Here is an 18,885-nt window from a genome sequence, read left to right as displayed (position 1 = left end):
TATTAATGCCCATGATTTTGGAATGTGTTGTTCGACGAGCAGGTGTCCACATACTCCTGATCATGTACATTATATAAAGGTTAAATACATGTTTTAAATGAATGTAGTGTATATATCAACTAATGATAGTTCATGAATAACTGTAGAGCGTTTCATATGGAGTTTTACAGAAGATATGGTTGTAACCTAAAACCGATAACAAAATGTGACTTTTGTTGGGTTCATCTTTTTAAGTCTCCATGTTTTTCCATTTTTGTTTCTGTTGTTATTAAACAATATTCAAGTGCTCTTTCTTACTAGGATATCAAATCTTTGTGTCAACAATTCACTAATACAAGGTAATAACCGGATTCATAAAGGATCAGATTTAGGATTACATTCTGTCTTATGAATCTGACAAAAGCTGGATAAACATCCACATTTTAATGGAATGAACATTTCTGCAAGAAAGCTCTTAAAAAAATATCCATCTGTTCAATGGACACGTGCCAGAGCTCACCCAGATAGCTCGTAGCACTGTCTCGCGTATGCAAATATGTTTTGCCTGGAAATCTATTTGGAGTTGCTCGAAGGAATCCAGAACGGGCCTCCTTCTGTCTTCCCCAACGGCTCACGCGGGCCTCCCTTACGCCGTCTATGTCCTCTCGCGTGGAAGACATTTCACCAGCTCACACACGCAGGGACGAGCAGCGAGCTGCACCGCACCGCACCGCACCGCCTCGGATGGCCCAACCATGGGCGATTATGTAGATCTCACAGGCCGCGGCTGCTGGCTCCTTCCGTCTCGGCGAGCAGGGACAAGGCGCCCCGCAACTGTTTGCTCTGTTGTACAACACACGCAAAAGACCCCCATTCGAAGGACAGCGAGTAAGTAGTTATAGGCTTACTGTTTCACTAGATGACCATAAAGAGGTGAAAAGGGAGCTACAATAAATGTTTAGGTGTTGTAAGTAAACCTAACTTTAAAGATAAAATGTTCAGAAATTGTTTAAAAATTCAGTGGTTCAAAACATCAATATGGTACTAAAACTGAAACCAGGTTGTATATAATCCTATAAAATAATGGTTGAAACAAATATGCTGATAGTTGATCTTGTATAAAGGGTTCCCAATGGTGTTTTTGTCACTAAAGTCTAGTCTTATTATGGAAAATATGAAATATACTGCCGAGCAAGAACACACAAATTTGACTTTTGAGATGTTCCAAATAGGCTCAATGACTGCTGCCATAAAGCTTCACTTCAGTACAAAATAGGCCAATATAATTGGTCAGAATTATTCAAAAATATTCCTACTCACTAATCTCTAGTCCCCTGCAATATGGGATGTATTCATAGTTCATTCATAGTTCATCCGATCTCAAAAAGTTCAAAAACTTGACTGAACTTGACTAAACTTGAAAGTTAATCAACCATAAGTAAAAGTTAAGAGGATATGGTGATATGGTGTGTATGGGTTGGGGGTGTAGTGTGATGGGGGGGGGGTTTGTGTGTGTGTGTGCGTCTAGGCTGGAAGGCAGCTAGCACTCCTCTTGGGCATGGATGCGAGAGGAAAGAAAGGAGGAGAGGAGAAACAGAGATGTGTGGTTGAAACCAGAGGGCCGAGGAGCCTGCCTGGGCAGATGGTCCACAAAGGTGTTACTACACAGTGAGTGGGCAGCGCGATTGATGCATTGCAACATTCAAGAAGGTGGAACATTTGGCTGCTGACCCGCAGTCAGAACTCATTCGCCCTCCCCTCCTTATTTAGCTGCTGCTGCTGCTGAGAGCCGACGGGGGGATTGGGTTCGAATAAACACACACAAACTCGGAACGCCGCACTTTCCCACCCTCTGGGGGGCCTAGGCTGTATGTTCACTGGAAACTCCTCCTTCCTCTCCAAGGAGGTCAAGATGGAGGGGGAAGAGAGAACGGGTTCATAGTGCCACAGAAGAACAACAGGCAAACTAAACTGGTTGAATCAACGTTGTCTTTTCAAAGAAATTACGTTGAACCAACATGGAATATACGTTGAATTGACGTCTGTGCCCAGTGGGTTCTTTCAAGGGTCAATATTATCAGGACTGCAGCCTACACTTCATTATTGGCACAGTGAACAAATGTCTAAACTGTTCATGTGGTGTTGTTTCTTTTAAAGTGCAAAACATCATTCACAACATATAGGTTATTACACGTGGACAAATGGCCATTTCAATTTAGAACAATTAAACAATGGCACACTATACCACCACTACTTTACCTTGTGAAGGTCTCACCAGCAATTGTAGGTAGAATACAAAAGTGGAGGCTCAAAAAGTTCAAAGACCTATTTTCTCTTTAATAAACACACACTTTTAGTTATGCACATGCCAAGATCTGATTTCAGACCCAAAAAGCATTCTTACATCAGTTTAAACATTGAACATTTATGAGAGGGAGTGTGATAACCAAAGGCAACATTATGGCAATAGCTTTTAAACATCACAATCACGGTTTGTCCCAAAGCGCAGTTAAAAATGATCAAGTATAGAAATAATGAATCATGCTTCTCTTTCAGCTTTCATTCACCTTTCACTCATCCTGTTTTCCATAAACAATTGTCAAAATAGTGGTAACATGGTTAACTTTCAAGAATAAAATCAATGATTTTAACGTTGCAGGCCTAATGTAAACAGTTTCAATTGAGCCATTAGCGGGAACAAAAGCAATTGAAATCTTCAGCACAGGAATGTCACACCATTTGGGCTCCCGAATGGTGCAGCGGTCTAAGGCACCGCATCTCCGTGCTAGAGGCGTCACTACAGGCACCCTGGTTCGAATCCAGGCTGTATCACGGCCGTGATTGGGAGTCCCATAGGGCGGCGCCCAAAGTTGTTCGTGTTTGGCCGGTGTCGGCCGTCATTGTAAATAAGAATCTGTTCTTAACTGACTTGCCTAGTTAAATAAAAAAATAACACCTCGCATTATCATGAAATATATTATTTGGAGCTCACTGATTAAAGAAACAAGCATATACTGCCACCTTGTGGTTAAATCTGGTACATTCCATTGAAAATAGTGCTCACCAGCCACGAGACAAGTGTATACCACATTTTCACATCTTGCTTCATGAATTAACATAAAAACTGCTGGAATGCATATAAAATATGGTTAATCTCACCATCTATGCATTAGGTGAGTGGACATATCGTATCTATCCTAAATAGTTAGTTATAAAAAGAAAGGACCTTTTGGAATCAACTGGGTTTGACATTTCTGCATAGACTTTTTAAACATCACAAAATGTCCATCTTTTCTTATGAACAACTGGTATTTTGTGAGTGAACATAGTTAATTGACTACATAAGGCATGCAAGTGACTAGATCGAGAAGACCAAACTAATGAAAAAAGGTCAGTAGCAGGCCAGCACAGACACACAAACGGGTCACATCCGCGTTCGCTCGCGACTCCACTCCGAGTCAGTCATCATCCACCACCATCACATTCCCGTTAAGCTGGTACTCGATGGTGGCCCAGTCAAAGATGTTTCCTTTGGTGATCTTATGTTCGTAATGCAGGGCTTGGATCTGGCTTCTGGGCAGAACATAGTCCCACATGTTGAGGTCGGTCACTTCCCCCACAAAGCTCTGCACTGCCTCCAGGTCTCCCAGGTGTTTGTCCGGGTCTTGCCCAAGGAGAACGGTCCCCTTGGGCCGGATGGTATGGCCCGGCTTGTACACCTGGTAGGTGCTGCGGCGGCCATCCACCCAGAAGGCAGCCAGCCCGGTACGGGACTCCCAGGTGAGGCAGAGACTCGTTCTGAATGTGGTGATGGGCGGCAGGTGGAAGAAGGCACCGTCGCCACTCAGGTAGAAGGCGATGCGGCCATCTTTCTCACGCCACACGTTAAGCTCGTCGTAGTCGGGCGTGCGGTAGGCGAACAGGATGATCTGCCGCTCGCCCTCCAGCTCGGTGGCCACGCGCATGCACAACGTGAACGCCCGCAGGTCCATCTCCTTTTGGGGGATGAGCGCCACGAAGCTGAAGTCCGTCTCATACGGGAAGACCAGCACCTTTCCGCCCAGGCCAACTGTAAACACCACCACAAACAACATCAACTGTCTATTAGAGCAGTTACTGGAGAAGATGACAACAGTATTGTAGCACATTAATGGTGTAGTCTGAATGGGACTTGAACCCGGGTTCCTGACTGTCAGCCCAGCACTTTAAATCGTTAAACCAAGAGGTCCAAACCACTTGACGGTCACTAGATGTTGTACTGCCGTCACAACAGTATAAAATCTGTGTGGCATGAGAGCAATCTGAATATGACTTCCTCAAAGATGTGCAAAATGTAAAAACAATGAGTTAAAAGGGATTTTTTTTTTACTTGAGGTATGCACACATGAGCTAAAGGACTGACCATTTGGGATTTTACAAAAAATAGTTACGCAAATAAATAATTACAAAGAAATAATCAAATCGTACATTTTTTCCCCTATATTCCATAGCCTACCAACCAAAACATACCTTCATTGGCTGAGGTGACACCCACGATACCCAGTAGGAGTATGAGCCTGGCAGTTATCTACCACAACAAACACATATCAGAATGGCAAAGCATGCCACTACTACGGTCATTGTGAAAATAATAAATAGTAGTAAATACATCATATACTATAGTAAAGTGCATATCCTGTTAACAAAATGCCTCAGACAAAAAACACTAACAGCATTGCTCTTACCATGTTGATTTAAGGTTGTTATTCCACTGAAAAGGTGATGCTGGCGCACTCTGTCACGCCTGTCTATTCTTAATGCCATGGTGTCTGTACGCCTCTTCCCTCCTAGTACCAGACCATTACATCACTTCAATGGACAGATGTGCTGACAATGGACCCGGTGTGTGCGGGGCATGGGGGGGTAAATTGGGTCTGGGTGACACTGGCCTTTTTGTGTTGACTGACACGCCAGAGGGGACGCGCGCACACACTTTCAGAACATGTGATTGTGGGTGTGTATCATCTATTAAGCCATTGATTGACTGATTTGAATAAGGTTGAGTTCTAGGTCCAGCAACCGCATGGTCTTTGTTCATGTACAATTTTGTTTCGACCGGTACTAATGTCTGATTGACAGGTTGATTAACTTACGACTTTTTTTTGCCGTCCGTTTTTCAAATTCCCAACCTCCCTAGCACGACACACACCTCAGATGCTGGAAGCAGCACCCCTTGGAGCAGGTTAAGGGTTAAGTGCCTTGCTAAAAGTGCTAGATGTGATCAAAAGTAATGTGAGCAAAAATCAGATGAACATTTCACAAGGAGACAAAAAGGAACAAACCAAAGTCACATGTATAATTAACATATCTACATTTAATAGTTGTTTATTCTCAAGCTCTTCAGAAATCCTCAAAAAGCCAACCCCTCACCCCAACACAAAACCTGCAGTTCACTAAAATCACATGCATTCAGTTGAGAAAGGGGGCTTACATAAACTAATTGAGGAAAAACTGAGAAATATCTAAGAGGACTCTGTCAACAGCTGAGAATTCCAAGCTCCTGGTCAAGGTACTTGCAACACGGATTGCTGTGATTGGTTAGAAATGCTGGAAGGGGGACGGACATAGGTTCGATCAAAATAGGGAAACACACTGAAATGAGAAGGTATAGGAGACTCAAAGTATTGGGAACATGACTGCTTTGACCAATAGTCAGTGTCGTACTTACATTTTTAAAGTTGTTGCGAACACCTACTGCTACTGTGTGGTTATAGTAAAGTAGGCATGTATGACAGGGCTTTTCCCTGCAATGGAGTGGGAAAACAATTCTTGGCCAAGCAGACCTGAATGCTTATAACAAACCTGAGCAGACCTCATGCTTAACAATGCAGGGAGTCCATTGTCATGTCAAATGCATACTGTACCGGCGGTTGCACTACTAGCCTTCAGCCAAACATTGTCCAAGCGCACACACCTATTGTTTTGTCTCTAATAACAGCAATTACAGCACAGTCCTTCGAAACAGGATTCAAGAACGTCAAACCCAAAGAGAAAGTAAAGACGATAAAAGTGGAGGCATATGACCCATTAGAGAGGAAATAGAAACAACCTTGTCGGGTCTCTATGCAGCACTTTAAACTGATGAATTGTCTATCATTCAAATCTCCTTCTTGGATGATGACAAGAATGCCATTTGGTACTACTGTAATAATACATACAACTCATTGTAACATAAAATAGGTTTAATCTATTCACTCTCACTATATGCATACATTCAACATAGTATAACTGCCCGCTATGAGGGACTGATATAATGCAATAGAGGACCGTTGACCATCAGTTGGAACATTATAGTTTGTATGATCTTGTTATAACTCCAGATCACAGGCAATGACTTGAAGCAGACCGACTTGGTTGGTCAGTTTTTCTATAATACATTTCTCACATTTGCCATTATCTTGCATTAAAAAAAAATCCACACTAGATTGTTTGAAAAGTAAAATAACAATTTGGCATCAAATTGACCAAGACCACCAACACTGAATTGTGGGAAATAAGTCATTACAGTACAACTAACCCATTATGTTTAAAAAATAATAAATTGAAATAAACAAAAATACTGGAGTAAGAGTAAGATAAAAGGCTAATATTTTCATCATTTAGGTAGATAGTTCCAATGGTTATATTTGAGAAGAGATTGGAAGCTTTACATTAGAGGGTTTTGAGACCAGCGTGCAGTGCGATGTGTTCAGAGAGAATTGTGGCACAGAGAGAGAGGGGGAGAGAGAGAGAGACCTGAGAAACATGGCCCCCAATTCTGAGGGAGAGAGGACTATCAGAGGAAGGGAAGCGATAAAGAAAGATTTAGAGAGAAGGGGAGGAGAGAGAGGAGACCGATTTAGAAAGAGAGAGGAATCACCTCGAGACATGGCTGTCATTTTGCAGTCCATAGTATGACCCCCCTATGTGTAAAAGTGCATGTCCAGGAGGGAGTTTGTGAATTCTGTCACTTCCTTTTTTTCCTTGACACTTCTGGTGTGGATCTCAGCTCTGGGGCGTGTGGATCTACGAGCCATAGGGGGTTCGGGTTATGGGGGTTCAATAGTCCTCCACCCAACCGTTCTCCTGGATAAAGGCGTCAATGACCTCCTTCATGGCCAGGTTGGGGATCAGCTGGTCGTGAGTCAGAGGACTCCGGGTGACCGGGTCGAAATGGCCCACTCGCTACAGAGGAAAAATGGTATTGGTGTTGCTGTGAGATGGTGGCTTTCATTATTATGCATTTTAATCATGGTTTACAGTTTGCTTTGGATAGTATTACCCGTGGGTGAGTAGTTGATCGAGTAGGAACGGCAAGTGTATTTATAGCAATCTAAATTGGTGGTAATTTAGCGGTAAGTGATCGGTAGTGTGGCTAAAACAGTATGTCTATGAATGGGCAACGGTTAATCTATACTTCTGCTGAGTAGATGTCTACGACTATAAAAGGATGGTACACTGTACCTGTAGATGCTCCTCAATGTCCTTGCGGTCGTAGGTGATCCCACTGGGGGTGATGCAGGGCTCCCTCATCAACTCAAAGCTGATCTTTCCACACAGGTAGTCAGGGATCTCCCGCTTCTGTGGGGTTCACAAGAATAGACATGCATGTAAAATGATACATACAGCTGAAGTTGGACGTTAGCCAACTACATTTAAACTCAGGTTTTTCACAATTCCTGACATTTAATCCCTGTTTTAGGTCAGTTAGGATCAACACTTCATTTTAAGAATGTGAAATGTCAGAATAATAGTAGAGAACGATTTATTTCAGCTTTTTATTTTTCGTCACATTCCCAGTGGGTCAGAAGTTTACATACACTCAATTAGTATTTGCATAGGATTGCCTTTGAATTGTTTAACTTGGGTCAAACATTTCGGGTAGCCTTCCACAAGCTCCCACAATAAATTGGGTGAATTTTGGCCCATTCCTCCTGACAGAGCTGATGTAACTGAGTCAGGTTTGTAGGCATCCTTGCTCGCACACGCTTTTTCAGTTCTGCCCACAAATTGTCTATAGGCTCGAGGTCAGGGCTTTGTGATGGCCACTCCAATACCTTGACTAGGTTGTCCTTAAGCCATTTTGCCACAACTTTGGAAGTATGCTTGGGGTCATTGTCCATTTGGAAGACCCATTTGTAACCAAGCTTTTGCCTTGAGATGTTGCTTCAGTGTATCCACAGAATTTTTCCTACCTCATGCCATTTATTTTGTGAAGTGCACCAGTCCCTCTTGCAGCAAAGCACCCCCACAACATGATGCTGCCACCCCCGTGCTTTTCACGGTTGGGATGTGTTCTTCGGCTTGCAAGCCTTCTTCCAAACGTAACAATGGTCATTATGGCCAAAAAGTTATATTTTTGTTTCATCAGACCAGAGGACATTTCTCCAAAAAGTACACTATTTTTCCCCATGTGCAGTTACAAACCGTAGTCTGGCTTTTTTAATGGTGGTTTTGGAGCAGTGGCTTCTTCCTTGCTGAGCGGACTTTCAGGTTATGTCGATATAGGACTCGTTTTACTGTGGAAATTGATACTTTGTACCCGTTTCCTACAGCATCTTCACAAGGTCCTTTGCTGTTGTTCTGGGATTGATTTGCACTTTTCGCACCAAAGTACGTTAATCTCTAGGAGACAGAACGCATCTCCTTCCTGAGCGGTATGACGGATGCATGGTCCCATGGTGTTTATACTTGCGTACTATTGTTTGTACAGATGAACGTGGTACCTTCAGGCATTTGGAAATTGCTCCCAAGGATGAACCAAACTTGGAGGTCTACAATTTTTTTTCCCTGATTTCTTTAGATTTTCCCATCATGTCAAGCAAAGAGGCACTGAGTTTGAAGGTAAGTCTTGAAATTTATCCACAGGTACACCTCCAATTGACTCAAATGATGTCAATTAGCCTATCAGAAGCTTCGAAAGCCATGACAATTTTCTGGAATTTTCCAAGCTGTTTATAGGCACAATGATCTTAGTGTATGTAAACTTCTGACCCACTGGAATTGTGATACAGTGAGTTACAAGTGAAATAATCTGTCTGTAAACAATTGTTGGAAAAATGACTTGTGTCATGCACAAAGTAGATGTCCTAACTTGCCAAAACTATAGTTTGTTAACAGAAATTTGTTGAGTGGTTTAAAAACTAGTTTTAATGTGTCCAACTTGTGTATGTAAACTTCCGACTTCAACTGTAGATATTAATACTACCCCCTAGATGAGTGGTTCCCAAACTTTTTTGAACCGTGATGGGATAAAAAAAAAGAGAGATTAAAATAGGGACATTTGAAGTGTGCCGCATAATGTAGTGGTAATGACCTCCATCTCATCTGATCCATACAGCAAATCATCTAAAGGTGCCACTACAGACTGAGGCGGTGTTACGGATAAGCCTAAATCAGACTTGCCTGTGCTAATGGTTCTCACAGGTGATGTTAAATTATACAAATGGCTTTGCTCGTGATGGGCGTCCCTCAAATTATACAAACGTAACAGCCTGAGCACACCGGACTTGAAACAACGATACAGATGTAACCATGTGTGCCATTCAATGTTTCACCTGAGCCTCACTGTTGTTTCCAAGTCAAAATTCCATGAGCATCCGAAGGGTCATGTTTATAAGGGAGAGTTCGATGTGTGTAAAAAACAAAAACAATTTTAAAATGTATTTGTATTTTTTTAAAGAGTAATAATCTAGATTAGGAAAAGTTTTACAGCACACCTGAGAGTTCATCAAGGCACACTGGTTGAAAACCACTTCCCTAGACACCATCTAGATCATATTCAATAGGTAACAAATAGAGGAAAACTGCCTAAAAGGGACGGACTACCTGAACTTGTCCAATAAGAAATCCTTGTTTTCCACGGGAAAACATTTTGCTACGGTGTGCCCTAATGAACACAACCCAGTATAGGGGTTTGAAACACCAATGTTGACAGAGGCAAGACGATGTCTTCTTAACTGACAATGACAATTACATATACCAAGTCAACAACTATATATAGGCCCCGATAATCCTTCATAACAAGCCACGACAAGCAACTTGAGGTGGCGGTTGCTGTAGAAACGGCTTGGACTGGAAATAGGAGGTGGAGTGCTAGTCTATTTTGGTAACCATAACACTGGCACAGCTAAGTGTCAAAGCAAGGGGGTGGGTCAGACACAGCTGATCAGAGAAACAGAGTGTGGTCAAATTCTATGTGTTTCTCTAAATTAAATCGCGTGACATTTTATGAATAAGATCAAATATGTATTGTTATTTCAGTAATGCAGAGCTGTCTTGTGCTATGGCTAACGATATTGAATAACCAGTAAGATTCAGTGAAATTAGTCTGGATTGAAGGTTGTTCACAAATCACAGTAAACGGTGTGTTCAACTCATTTTAAAAGTATCACTCACTTTTCTCTTCTCGTCCACTTGTGAAAAGAGCTCCTCCATGTCCATAAGGAACTTGTCCTATTTAGGAGAAAAGCAGAGAGAGTCGGGTGAGGCTAGCACAGAGCATTAATACAAATGCCCCTCAATATCAATGAGATATGGAGAAATAGGCAACATGATGGCAATTCAGATGCCCGACACCAGTGCTCAATACTTTAAAAGCAAGTGGTCCCTGCATACTGACATAGGAGGATATAGACATAACTTACATGTTTTGATTTGATCTTGACGACGCCGCTGCCACTCGGATTGTCCGACTCTTCGTTTTCCCGGCAATCCGCCACTTCCCTGAGAAAAATATAAAGACGTAGCATTTCCTTAATCACTCACTAACGATCCCTAGATGAACTGGGACAGAAAATGCACCCGCAAATTCTAATGCATTAGCCAGACTTATTCCCCATCTCAACAATTTTATTATCACACATGATTGTGCATGTGTAGAACACTGGGCAGGATATGTTGCAACTCATTAAATGTAATTCAAAGGGGTTCTGGCAATGAACTCATTTGCAATGAACCTACAGTATACGCAATGAACTTCTATGCTTCCCCATAGGAAATGGAATATCAGTGCAGGCGTTTTGCTCATACAAGAGTACGAGTCTCAGTCTCGGTCAGTCTCGGTCCAGGTCCCTCCCTCACCTCTCCTTCTCAGCCAGGATGAGTTTGGTGAGATAGGCAAGCAGCTCGTTCTCCTGGTTGATGCGCTTCTCCTCGATGCTGTTCCAACGCTTCTTTTTGGCGAGCCGCAGGGCACTTGGGATGTCGTCTCCAAAGTTCAGCCGTTGCTCCTTGGCCAGGTTGTAAGCTGCCCACAGAACAGGTCCAGATATCATTAATGTTGTCCGTTGAAAGTAAGAGCTTAAAACTGGTATGCGGCCTCTTCCCCCCCCCATCTACAGATCTCAGCATTCTACAAAAGAACATTTTAGTTGCACTACAAAATTCAATACAATTTCAGTTTAGTACCAATACACAGTACTAGGCACCTCTGAGGTTTAGTTAGATTGCAGCACATAGCATTCTAACTAGCACTCAAAACAAAAATGCACATCAATGTTGTGTTGCAATACTGAGGGGGCCATATAAATACCATCCATATAATAATATTTATTAACTTTAAAGACAAACGGAGCCTATATTGGTACTGCTACTCTGACTTTGTGAAGGCCCAGGCTTAATTGGTATCAGAGAAACTGGCCCGGAGGGTTGTTCCTGACCTCTCTGCAAGTTGCCGATGGCCTCGTCGTAGTTCTCCAGCTCCAGGTGACACTGGCCCAGGAAGAAGTGGGCCTTGACCGACTGGGGGTCCATCTCCAGCGCGTGCTTGCAGTCCGCCAGGGCTTTGTCGTGCTGCTGCAGCTTCAAGTGGCACAGAGCCCGGTTGGTGTAGTACACCGCCACCAACGGGTTACGGTTCTGTTGGCAGGATACACAAAAAACACAAACATATTGCACAGGCTACTGTTGTAAGGGTGCATCAGTCCAGCGCATAGGCTACTTTTTATACGTACATCAATCTATTCACAATAGGTGAATAAGTCAGTGTCAATACCTCATGTCATACCCTTTCAAAGCAAGCGGACAAGTCTAGCCATGTCAACTACTACATCATCCGGCAGAAAGGGAGGTAGCTCGCTACTCACGATGGCTTTGCTGTAGCAGGTGGCAGCCTCCTGGTACTTGCGGCAGAGGAACAGTCGGTTGCCCTGTTCCTTCAGCTCCTGTGCCGTGGAACTCTTCTCCGGGCTGCCTGCCATCTTCTCCGGTGGCTCCGCGGCGCCTGCTCCGCGCTGCTTCCCTATCCTGTTCCCCGTCTCTCCGGCTGGCTAGCGGTCAGGTGAAAGAATGGCCAGGCCGTCTGTTCTTTGTCTTCTCACCAACTACAAACGAAAGATGGGCAGCGTCATGCAACAGTCAATGCCTTGCTGCTGCAATGCACCTGCACTGCATTGAGCGCTTTTGATGAGGTGCAGTCGCTGTGGCAACTCATAAATTGAGCCCTCACACTTCACTGGCTAGCTATGCATCATCATCACTGTTGTATGGTTGTGCAACTGCAAAATGCTGAAGTCGAGGTTTGATGCAGAAAAGCCAGTCACACCACCTGACCACACTGAAAGGACCGCATTTGTCAAAATTCAGCATATCCATGTCAAGTCCCGAAAGTTAGTTAGGTCAAGACTATAACGTTAGCTCTGCTTGCTAACGTTGGTCCATGTCGCAACGAAAAAAACGACGTTAGTTAGCTAACATTGGACTAAAGGAGCCGAACATTACTCCTTACTCCAAGGAAGCCACAAGTCAAATACTCCATTGCAGTGCGGTTCTAGAAACATAAATTGCTCTAACGTTACTTTCATATCACATCAAAACCATTAAACAAATTAAAAATACACTGTCTGTACATCGTTTTAAACGGATTTAACACAGTTCCAGCACATAGTATTTTTCAGTGACAACACGTTTGTGTCTACCGTTTACACACAGGTGTTCGGAGGCGCAGGTAGTTACAGTACTTAGCACAGTTTGTCTGCCCACTTGTCTGTTTCCCGTAAACAAGAGCTGTAACATGGAAATGTGCCCGTGTGGGAACCATAACCTTGTAAAAAAGGTATCAACTTAACATTTTGATTTATTTTATAAAATGATTTCTCGCCGATGTCAAAGAATTATGTATGTGAAATGTACTGTAATGGAACTGAGAGTCATGGTCAAGGGCTAGCAACGGTAATTAGCTAAGAAGGTAATTTAGCTAGCTATCTAATCTTAAAGCTAGCTAGAGTGGACTTTCCCCACCATGAGTTTGCGGTTGACTGAGCTAGAAATTATGGCAAATGTATAGTACTTAGCTACATTGCAACGTTCAAATCCCTGCAAACCTCACAACAACCCCCCGCGAATAAACAACTAACGTTAGCTGGTTAGCTAGCTAACGGCTAGCCTACCTCAAATATGCGGTTATTTACATACTACTAGCTCTACACAACATAAACATATGTAACCTCACCTGCTCAAATGAATTTCACATACAGGCGGTTGATGTGCCAGTATCTTTCGATTTCAATTCTTAATTTATTTGCTTTTCCCATTGAGCTGTTACGACAGAGCTGACAGGAGCTAGCAAGTTTGTTTTTATGCTGACGTCATGATGTAAGACGACGGAAACTCGCAAGGTACGCTTCAGTGAAAATACATGTCTAACAGATGGCACTCTTTGACAACATGTCATCAAATTATAAATGCTCATGCAATTCAGAGAATAATGGATGTAAATGATACACGTTTGTGATATGTGTTAATTGATTCCGTATCATCAAAGTCAGGGTTGGTCTGATTGCCTTTCCGCAGCAACTGAGGCTCACATCACGCGTCCAGCTAAGCAGAATTTGCTGAAAGCAGCCCAGGAAGCGAAATTTCGTTTCATAGTATACCCGAAGGTATAGTACATGAAAGTACATGAGGGAACACAAGTATATATAGATTATATACAATGGACAATTGAGCTAGGGGGTACAATATCACATTACACAAGGACCTTAAGGGACTTATAAACACTTATAATTCTAACAGCTTTTTTGTTAGTAAAGTATTTAATTGTCTTAAAATACAGTTCAATTTATTTTTGTAGGGTAAGAAAACGTGTTTTTTTTGTTTGTAAATTTACATTTGTGAATATGAATTTTGGCCAAAAGAATACATTTATTTATGTTATTACATAAAAATGTTTCAGCTTATTCCTAGTATACCCGAAGGCAAAGTCATTGGGCGCGTTCGAGCGGATCACTTTTGTCATGACGTTGACCAACGTTGGTCACCGCCTTTCAAAATGTGTTACATTACGGGTATGAACATTTTCCGACTTGCGACTACATGCATAGAGAAAGAGGAAGACCCAACTCGGTGGAAAATCTGTCTCCCTCCAGCAGATGGCGTTTTTTCGTTGTTTTTCCTCACCACGCAAGGAGTTTTTTAATGGTGGTCAATGTGAAAGTCGAATTTGGTCAACAACAAAAATGTATGGCTTATTTGCTTACGTGAGGTTTATTTAATTGAACAGAAGTTTTGTAATTCTTACGAGTGTACTGATATAAGTAGGACAAAAAACACTTTATATTGGAGTTTGCTATGCATATTCTTGACATAGGGCTATTAGCATAGAACACCTCTCCATTGAATGCAGGCGGTTATCGTCAACAACCTTCTTCGAATATTCAAAAAAGGTTTACAATAATGAGATGTATCCAGCAAACCAAAGAAAGGATAGGTGGGAGCTAGACAGCCTGTCGTGCCGCTTTGCGGACAACGACTCCCATTGTTAGGGCGGAGAGACATGTAATCTTGTCAGTATAGAGTACCACTGTATGGTACCCTTCATTCAGCAAAATACGTATTTTTTCCTATTTACACTTTGTAGTAGATTTTGACACTGTAATAAACGTTTGACTAATATCGATCCCACGTAGGCCATTTTCTACCAGAGAAGTTGTTTGCCTTCAGTTTTGAGGGAGAGTCCAATTGGCATGATGACTGCAGGAATGTCCACCAGAGCTGTTGCAGATAATTGAATGTTAATTTTTCTACCATAAGCCACCTCCAAAGTCATTTTAGAGAATTTGGCATAATACCCATAAAACCTAGAGGTCAGACAGGGAAATGGTTCCAAAAATGTTTGTGATGTTTTGATAACTGTGTAAATCTCTCTAGGATAAGGTAGCTCTTATCAATATATTCACCTGTATTTAGCCCCCCCCAAAATTAAATGCTAATTAGCTGCTAATGTGGCTATCATAAAGAACTACAACTGCCATGATGATCTGGACGAGACGGCCGAATCAAGGCAAATGTAAGAATCTCTGGATTAACTATCTAATGTTAGCTAAATGTAGTAATTAATACATTGGCAACATTTCTTTAAATGGACAGTTCTGAGAACTGTCTTGTGCAAATTTTACATTGACACAATACCTGTCAGGAAAGGTGTCAGCTAGAGATGATATGCAGGAGCTTGCCGGGATTTGTAGTTTTGCATGATGTTAACTTTGACCTAAATTAGCATTTTTTTTTATCTGAGAGTAAATAGATCCAAATATATTGATAAAAGTGACCTTGTCCAAGAGAGATTTACATGATTATCAAAACGTCACGACAGGGTAAGCCTACACGAAACACAGCCCTTATTTTAAGAATTTCTCAAATCCCTTATGGGGAAAATTAATGTTGGAAAAACTATTGGAACCATTTCCCTGTTTGACCGTTTTATGACACCGCCACTGTCCATAACCTTTGCTATATGTCAACTGCATGACCTTTACAACAACCATGTGATCAAAGGTCATGAACTTTCAGAACCAAAGTATTGTGGGATACAACCTTCTGTTTTTTTGGAAGCAAAAAGCACTACATGCTGATAAATGGTTGATGTTGCCACCTATCATTGGGTATTATCAATGCATGTTTACTGTTTTGGGTGGATTACTATTTTGAACATAAAGATGCACTATGCAGAAATAGCTCTGCCATTTCCTGGTTGCTAAAATTCGAATAGTTAATTTCTGTTTAGGTGACAAAACAAGCAACTATAGTGTAGAGAATCATTGTACCATTTAAACCTCTGTGAAATATATTTTCCATAACCAAAAATATTGTATTTTCAGCTGTTTGAAGCTGGTGTACAAAACCAAAAATAAAAGACCCAAAAACAAAACATAACAGCATGAAGCATAGAAAGTGCACATAGAACAGATATACTTTTATCGGGTTCAAGTGCGGGCTCTGGCTGAGCCACTCAAGGACATTGAGACTTGTTCCGAAGCTACTCCTGCGTTGTCTTGGCTGTGTGCTTAGGGACATTGTCCTGTTGGAATGTGAATCTATGCCCCCGTCTGAGGTCCTGTGCGCTCTGGGGCAGGTTTTCATCAAGGATCTCTCTGTACTTTGCTGCATTCATCTTTCCCTCAATTCAGACTAGTCTCCCAGTTCCTGCCGCTGAAAAACATCCCAGCAGCATGATGCCACCACCACCATACTTCACCGTAGGGATGGTGCCAGGTTTCTTCCAGACATGATGCTTTCCATTCAGGCCAAAGAGTTCAATCTTGGTTTCATCAGACCAGAGAATCTTGTTTCTCATGGTCTGAGAGTCTTTAGGTGCCTTTTGGCAAACTTTAAGTGGGCTGTCATGTGTCTTTTACTGAGGAGTGGCTTCTGTCTGGCCACTCTACGATAAAGGTGGTGCAGTGCTGCAGAGGTGGTTTTCCTTCTGCAAGGTTCTCTCATCTCCACCGAGGAACTCTGGAGCTCTGTCAGAGTGGCCATCGGTTCTTGGTCACATCCCTGACCAAGGCCTTTCTCCCCCGATTGGTCAGTTTGGCTTGGTTTTTGTCACCTGTGGGACCTTATATAGACAGGTGTGTGTCTTTCCAAATCATGCCCAATCATTTGAATTCACCACAAATGGACTCAAATAAAGCTGTAGAAACATCAAGGATAATCAATGGAAACAGGATGCACCTGAGCTCAACTTCAAGTCTCATAACAAAGGGTCTGAGTACTTATGTAAATAAGGTATTTTTTTTTCTTTCACATTTTTATAAATATGTAAACATTTCTAAAAACCTGTTTTCACTCTGTCATTATGGGGCATTGTGTGTAGATTTTAGAATAAGGCTGTAACGTTACAAAATGTGGAAAACGTCAAGGGATCTGAATACTTTCCGAATGCACTGTTTCCCCACATTTTTGAACTAGGCCTTTATTACTCCTGTGCGAGTGGAGAAAAATACTCCTCAGCTGTTTGGGTTGTGTCAGCGTGTGTGTCAGCGTGTGTGTGTCTGTGTGTGGGTTTTGTTTGGGAGTGTCAATGTAGTGTGTGAGAGTGTGTATACAGTTGAAGTCGGAAGTTTACATACACTTAGGTTGGAGTCATTAAAACCTGTTTTTCGACCACTCCACACATTTCTTGTTAACATGAAACGACTGATGATTTGCTGAAAGTAATTGAAAGTAAGATTGTTGGAGCTCTTTTGTTTGACTTCAGCGCAGCTTTTGATGTCATTGATCATAACTAGGGCTGTTGCCGTGACACATTGGCAGTCATGAGTCATGACTGCAAAATTCCACGTTCACACACACAAAATTCCACGTGACTATTGAGTCACGGTAATCTCCTTTTATGCACACTGGATATGTTTGGTTGTACCCAGCTTGATAAAAACCATCAGGTCTTAATGACATAGTATTCAGGGATCCATTGTCCCTCTAACCACTCTGACATCAATACAAATGGAAAGAAATCACACCAAAACACATGTCATCAAAACAGGCCTATAATATTTTAAAACTCACCTCACTGTGATGATGATGATGATTTTTTTATTTCACCTTTATTTAACCAGGTAGGCAAGTTGAGAACAAGTTCTCATTTACAACTGCAACCTGGCCAAGATAAAGCAAAGCAGTGCGACACAAACAACAACACAGAGTTACACATGGAGTAAAACAAACATACAGTCAATAACACAATAGAGAAAAAAAGTCTATATACAGTGTGATATACAGTGTGTTCAAATGAGGTGTAAGGCAATAAATAGGCCAAAGTGGCGAAATAATGACCATTTAGCAATTAAACACTGGAGTGATAGATGTGCAAGTAGAGATAGTGGGGTGCAAAGGAGCAAAACAATAAATAACAGTGTAGGGATGAGGTAATTGGATGGGCTATTTACAGATGGGCTATGTAGAGGTGTAGTGATCTGTGAGCTGCTCTGACAGCTGGTACTTAAAATTAGTGAGGGAGATATGGGTCTCCAGCTTCAGTGATTTTTGCAATTCATTCCAGTCATTGGCAGCAGAGAACTGGAAGGAAAGGCGGCCAAAGAAGGAATTGGCTTTGGGGGTGATCAGTGAAAGATACCTGCTGGAGCTCATGCTACAGGTTGGTGCTGCCATGGTGACTAGTGAGCTGAGATAAGGCATGGCTTTACCTAGCAAAGACTTATAGATGACCTGGAGCCAGTTGGTTTGGCGATAAATATGAAGCGAGGGCCAGCCAACGAGAGCATACAGGTCATAGTGGTGGGTAGTATATGGGGCTTTGGTGACAAAACGGACGGCACTGTGATAGACCGCATCCAGTTTGCTGAGTAGAGTGTTGGAGGCTATTTTGTAAATGACATCGCCAAAGTCAAGGATCGGCAAGATAGTCAGTTTTACGACGGTATGTTTGGCAGCATGAGTAAATGATGCTTTGTTGCGAAATAAGAAGCCAATTCTAGATTTTAATTTTGGATTGGAGATACTTAATGTGAGTCTGGAAGGAGAGTTTACAGTCTAACCAGACACCTAGGTATTTGTTGTTGTCTACATATTCTAAGTCAGAACCGTCCAGCGTAGTGATGCTGGACGGGTGGACAGGTGCGGGCAGCGATCGGTTGAAGAGCATGCATT

The 18,885-nt window shown here is 42.1% G+C and overlaps 2 protein-coding genes across 2 annotated transcripts; both read right to left on the bottom strand.

The window, feature by feature from the left end:
- Positions 1-2,295: 2,295 nt before the first annotated feature.
- Positions 2,296-4,812, bottom strand: crp1 (C-reactive protein 1). The gene is made up of 3 exons (XM_024386871.1): positions 4,704-4,812; positions 4,489-4,546; positions 2,296-4,048 (listed from the first exon to the last, which is right to left on the bottom strand). The coding sequence occupies exons 1-3, from the start codon at positions 4,704-4,706 to the stop codon at positions 3,438-3,440; spliced, it is 672 nt and encodes a 223-aa protein (XP_024242639.1). The 5' UTR covers positions 4,707-4,812; the 3' UTR covers positions 2,296-3,437.
- Positions 4,813-5,312: 500 nt separating this feature from the next.
- On the bottom strand, positions 5,313-13,607 carry LOC112223716 (STIP1 homology and U-Box containing protein 1). The gene is made up of 8 exons (XM_024386870.2): positions 13,448-13,607; positions 12,084-12,320; positions 11,658-11,856; positions 11,080-11,245; positions 10,644-10,722; positions 10,396-10,452; positions 7,462-7,578; positions 5,313-7,182 (listed from the first exon to the last, which is right to left on the bottom strand). Exons 2-8 carry the CDS (start codon positions 12,195-12,197, stop codon positions 7,057-7,059), a joined length of 858 nt encoding a protein of 285 aa, XP_024242638.1. The 5' UTR covers positions 12,198-12,320; positions 13,448-13,607; the 3' UTR covers positions 5,313-7,056.
- Positions 13,608-18,885: the final 5,278 nt, after the last annotated feature.

This window comes from Oncorhynchus tshawytscha, linkage group LG24, assembly GCF_018296145.1.
Source record: "Oncorhynchus tshawytscha isolate Ot180627B linkage group LG24, Otsh_v2.0, whole genome shotgun sequence".
Taxonomy (NCBI): domain Eukaryota; kingdom Metazoa; phylum Chordata; class Actinopteri; order Salmoniformes; family Salmonidae; genus Oncorhynchus; species Oncorhynchus tshawytscha.
The sequence above is the reverse complement of the archived record's forward strand: the minus strand, read 5'-3'. Positions and strand labels throughout refer to the sequence as shown.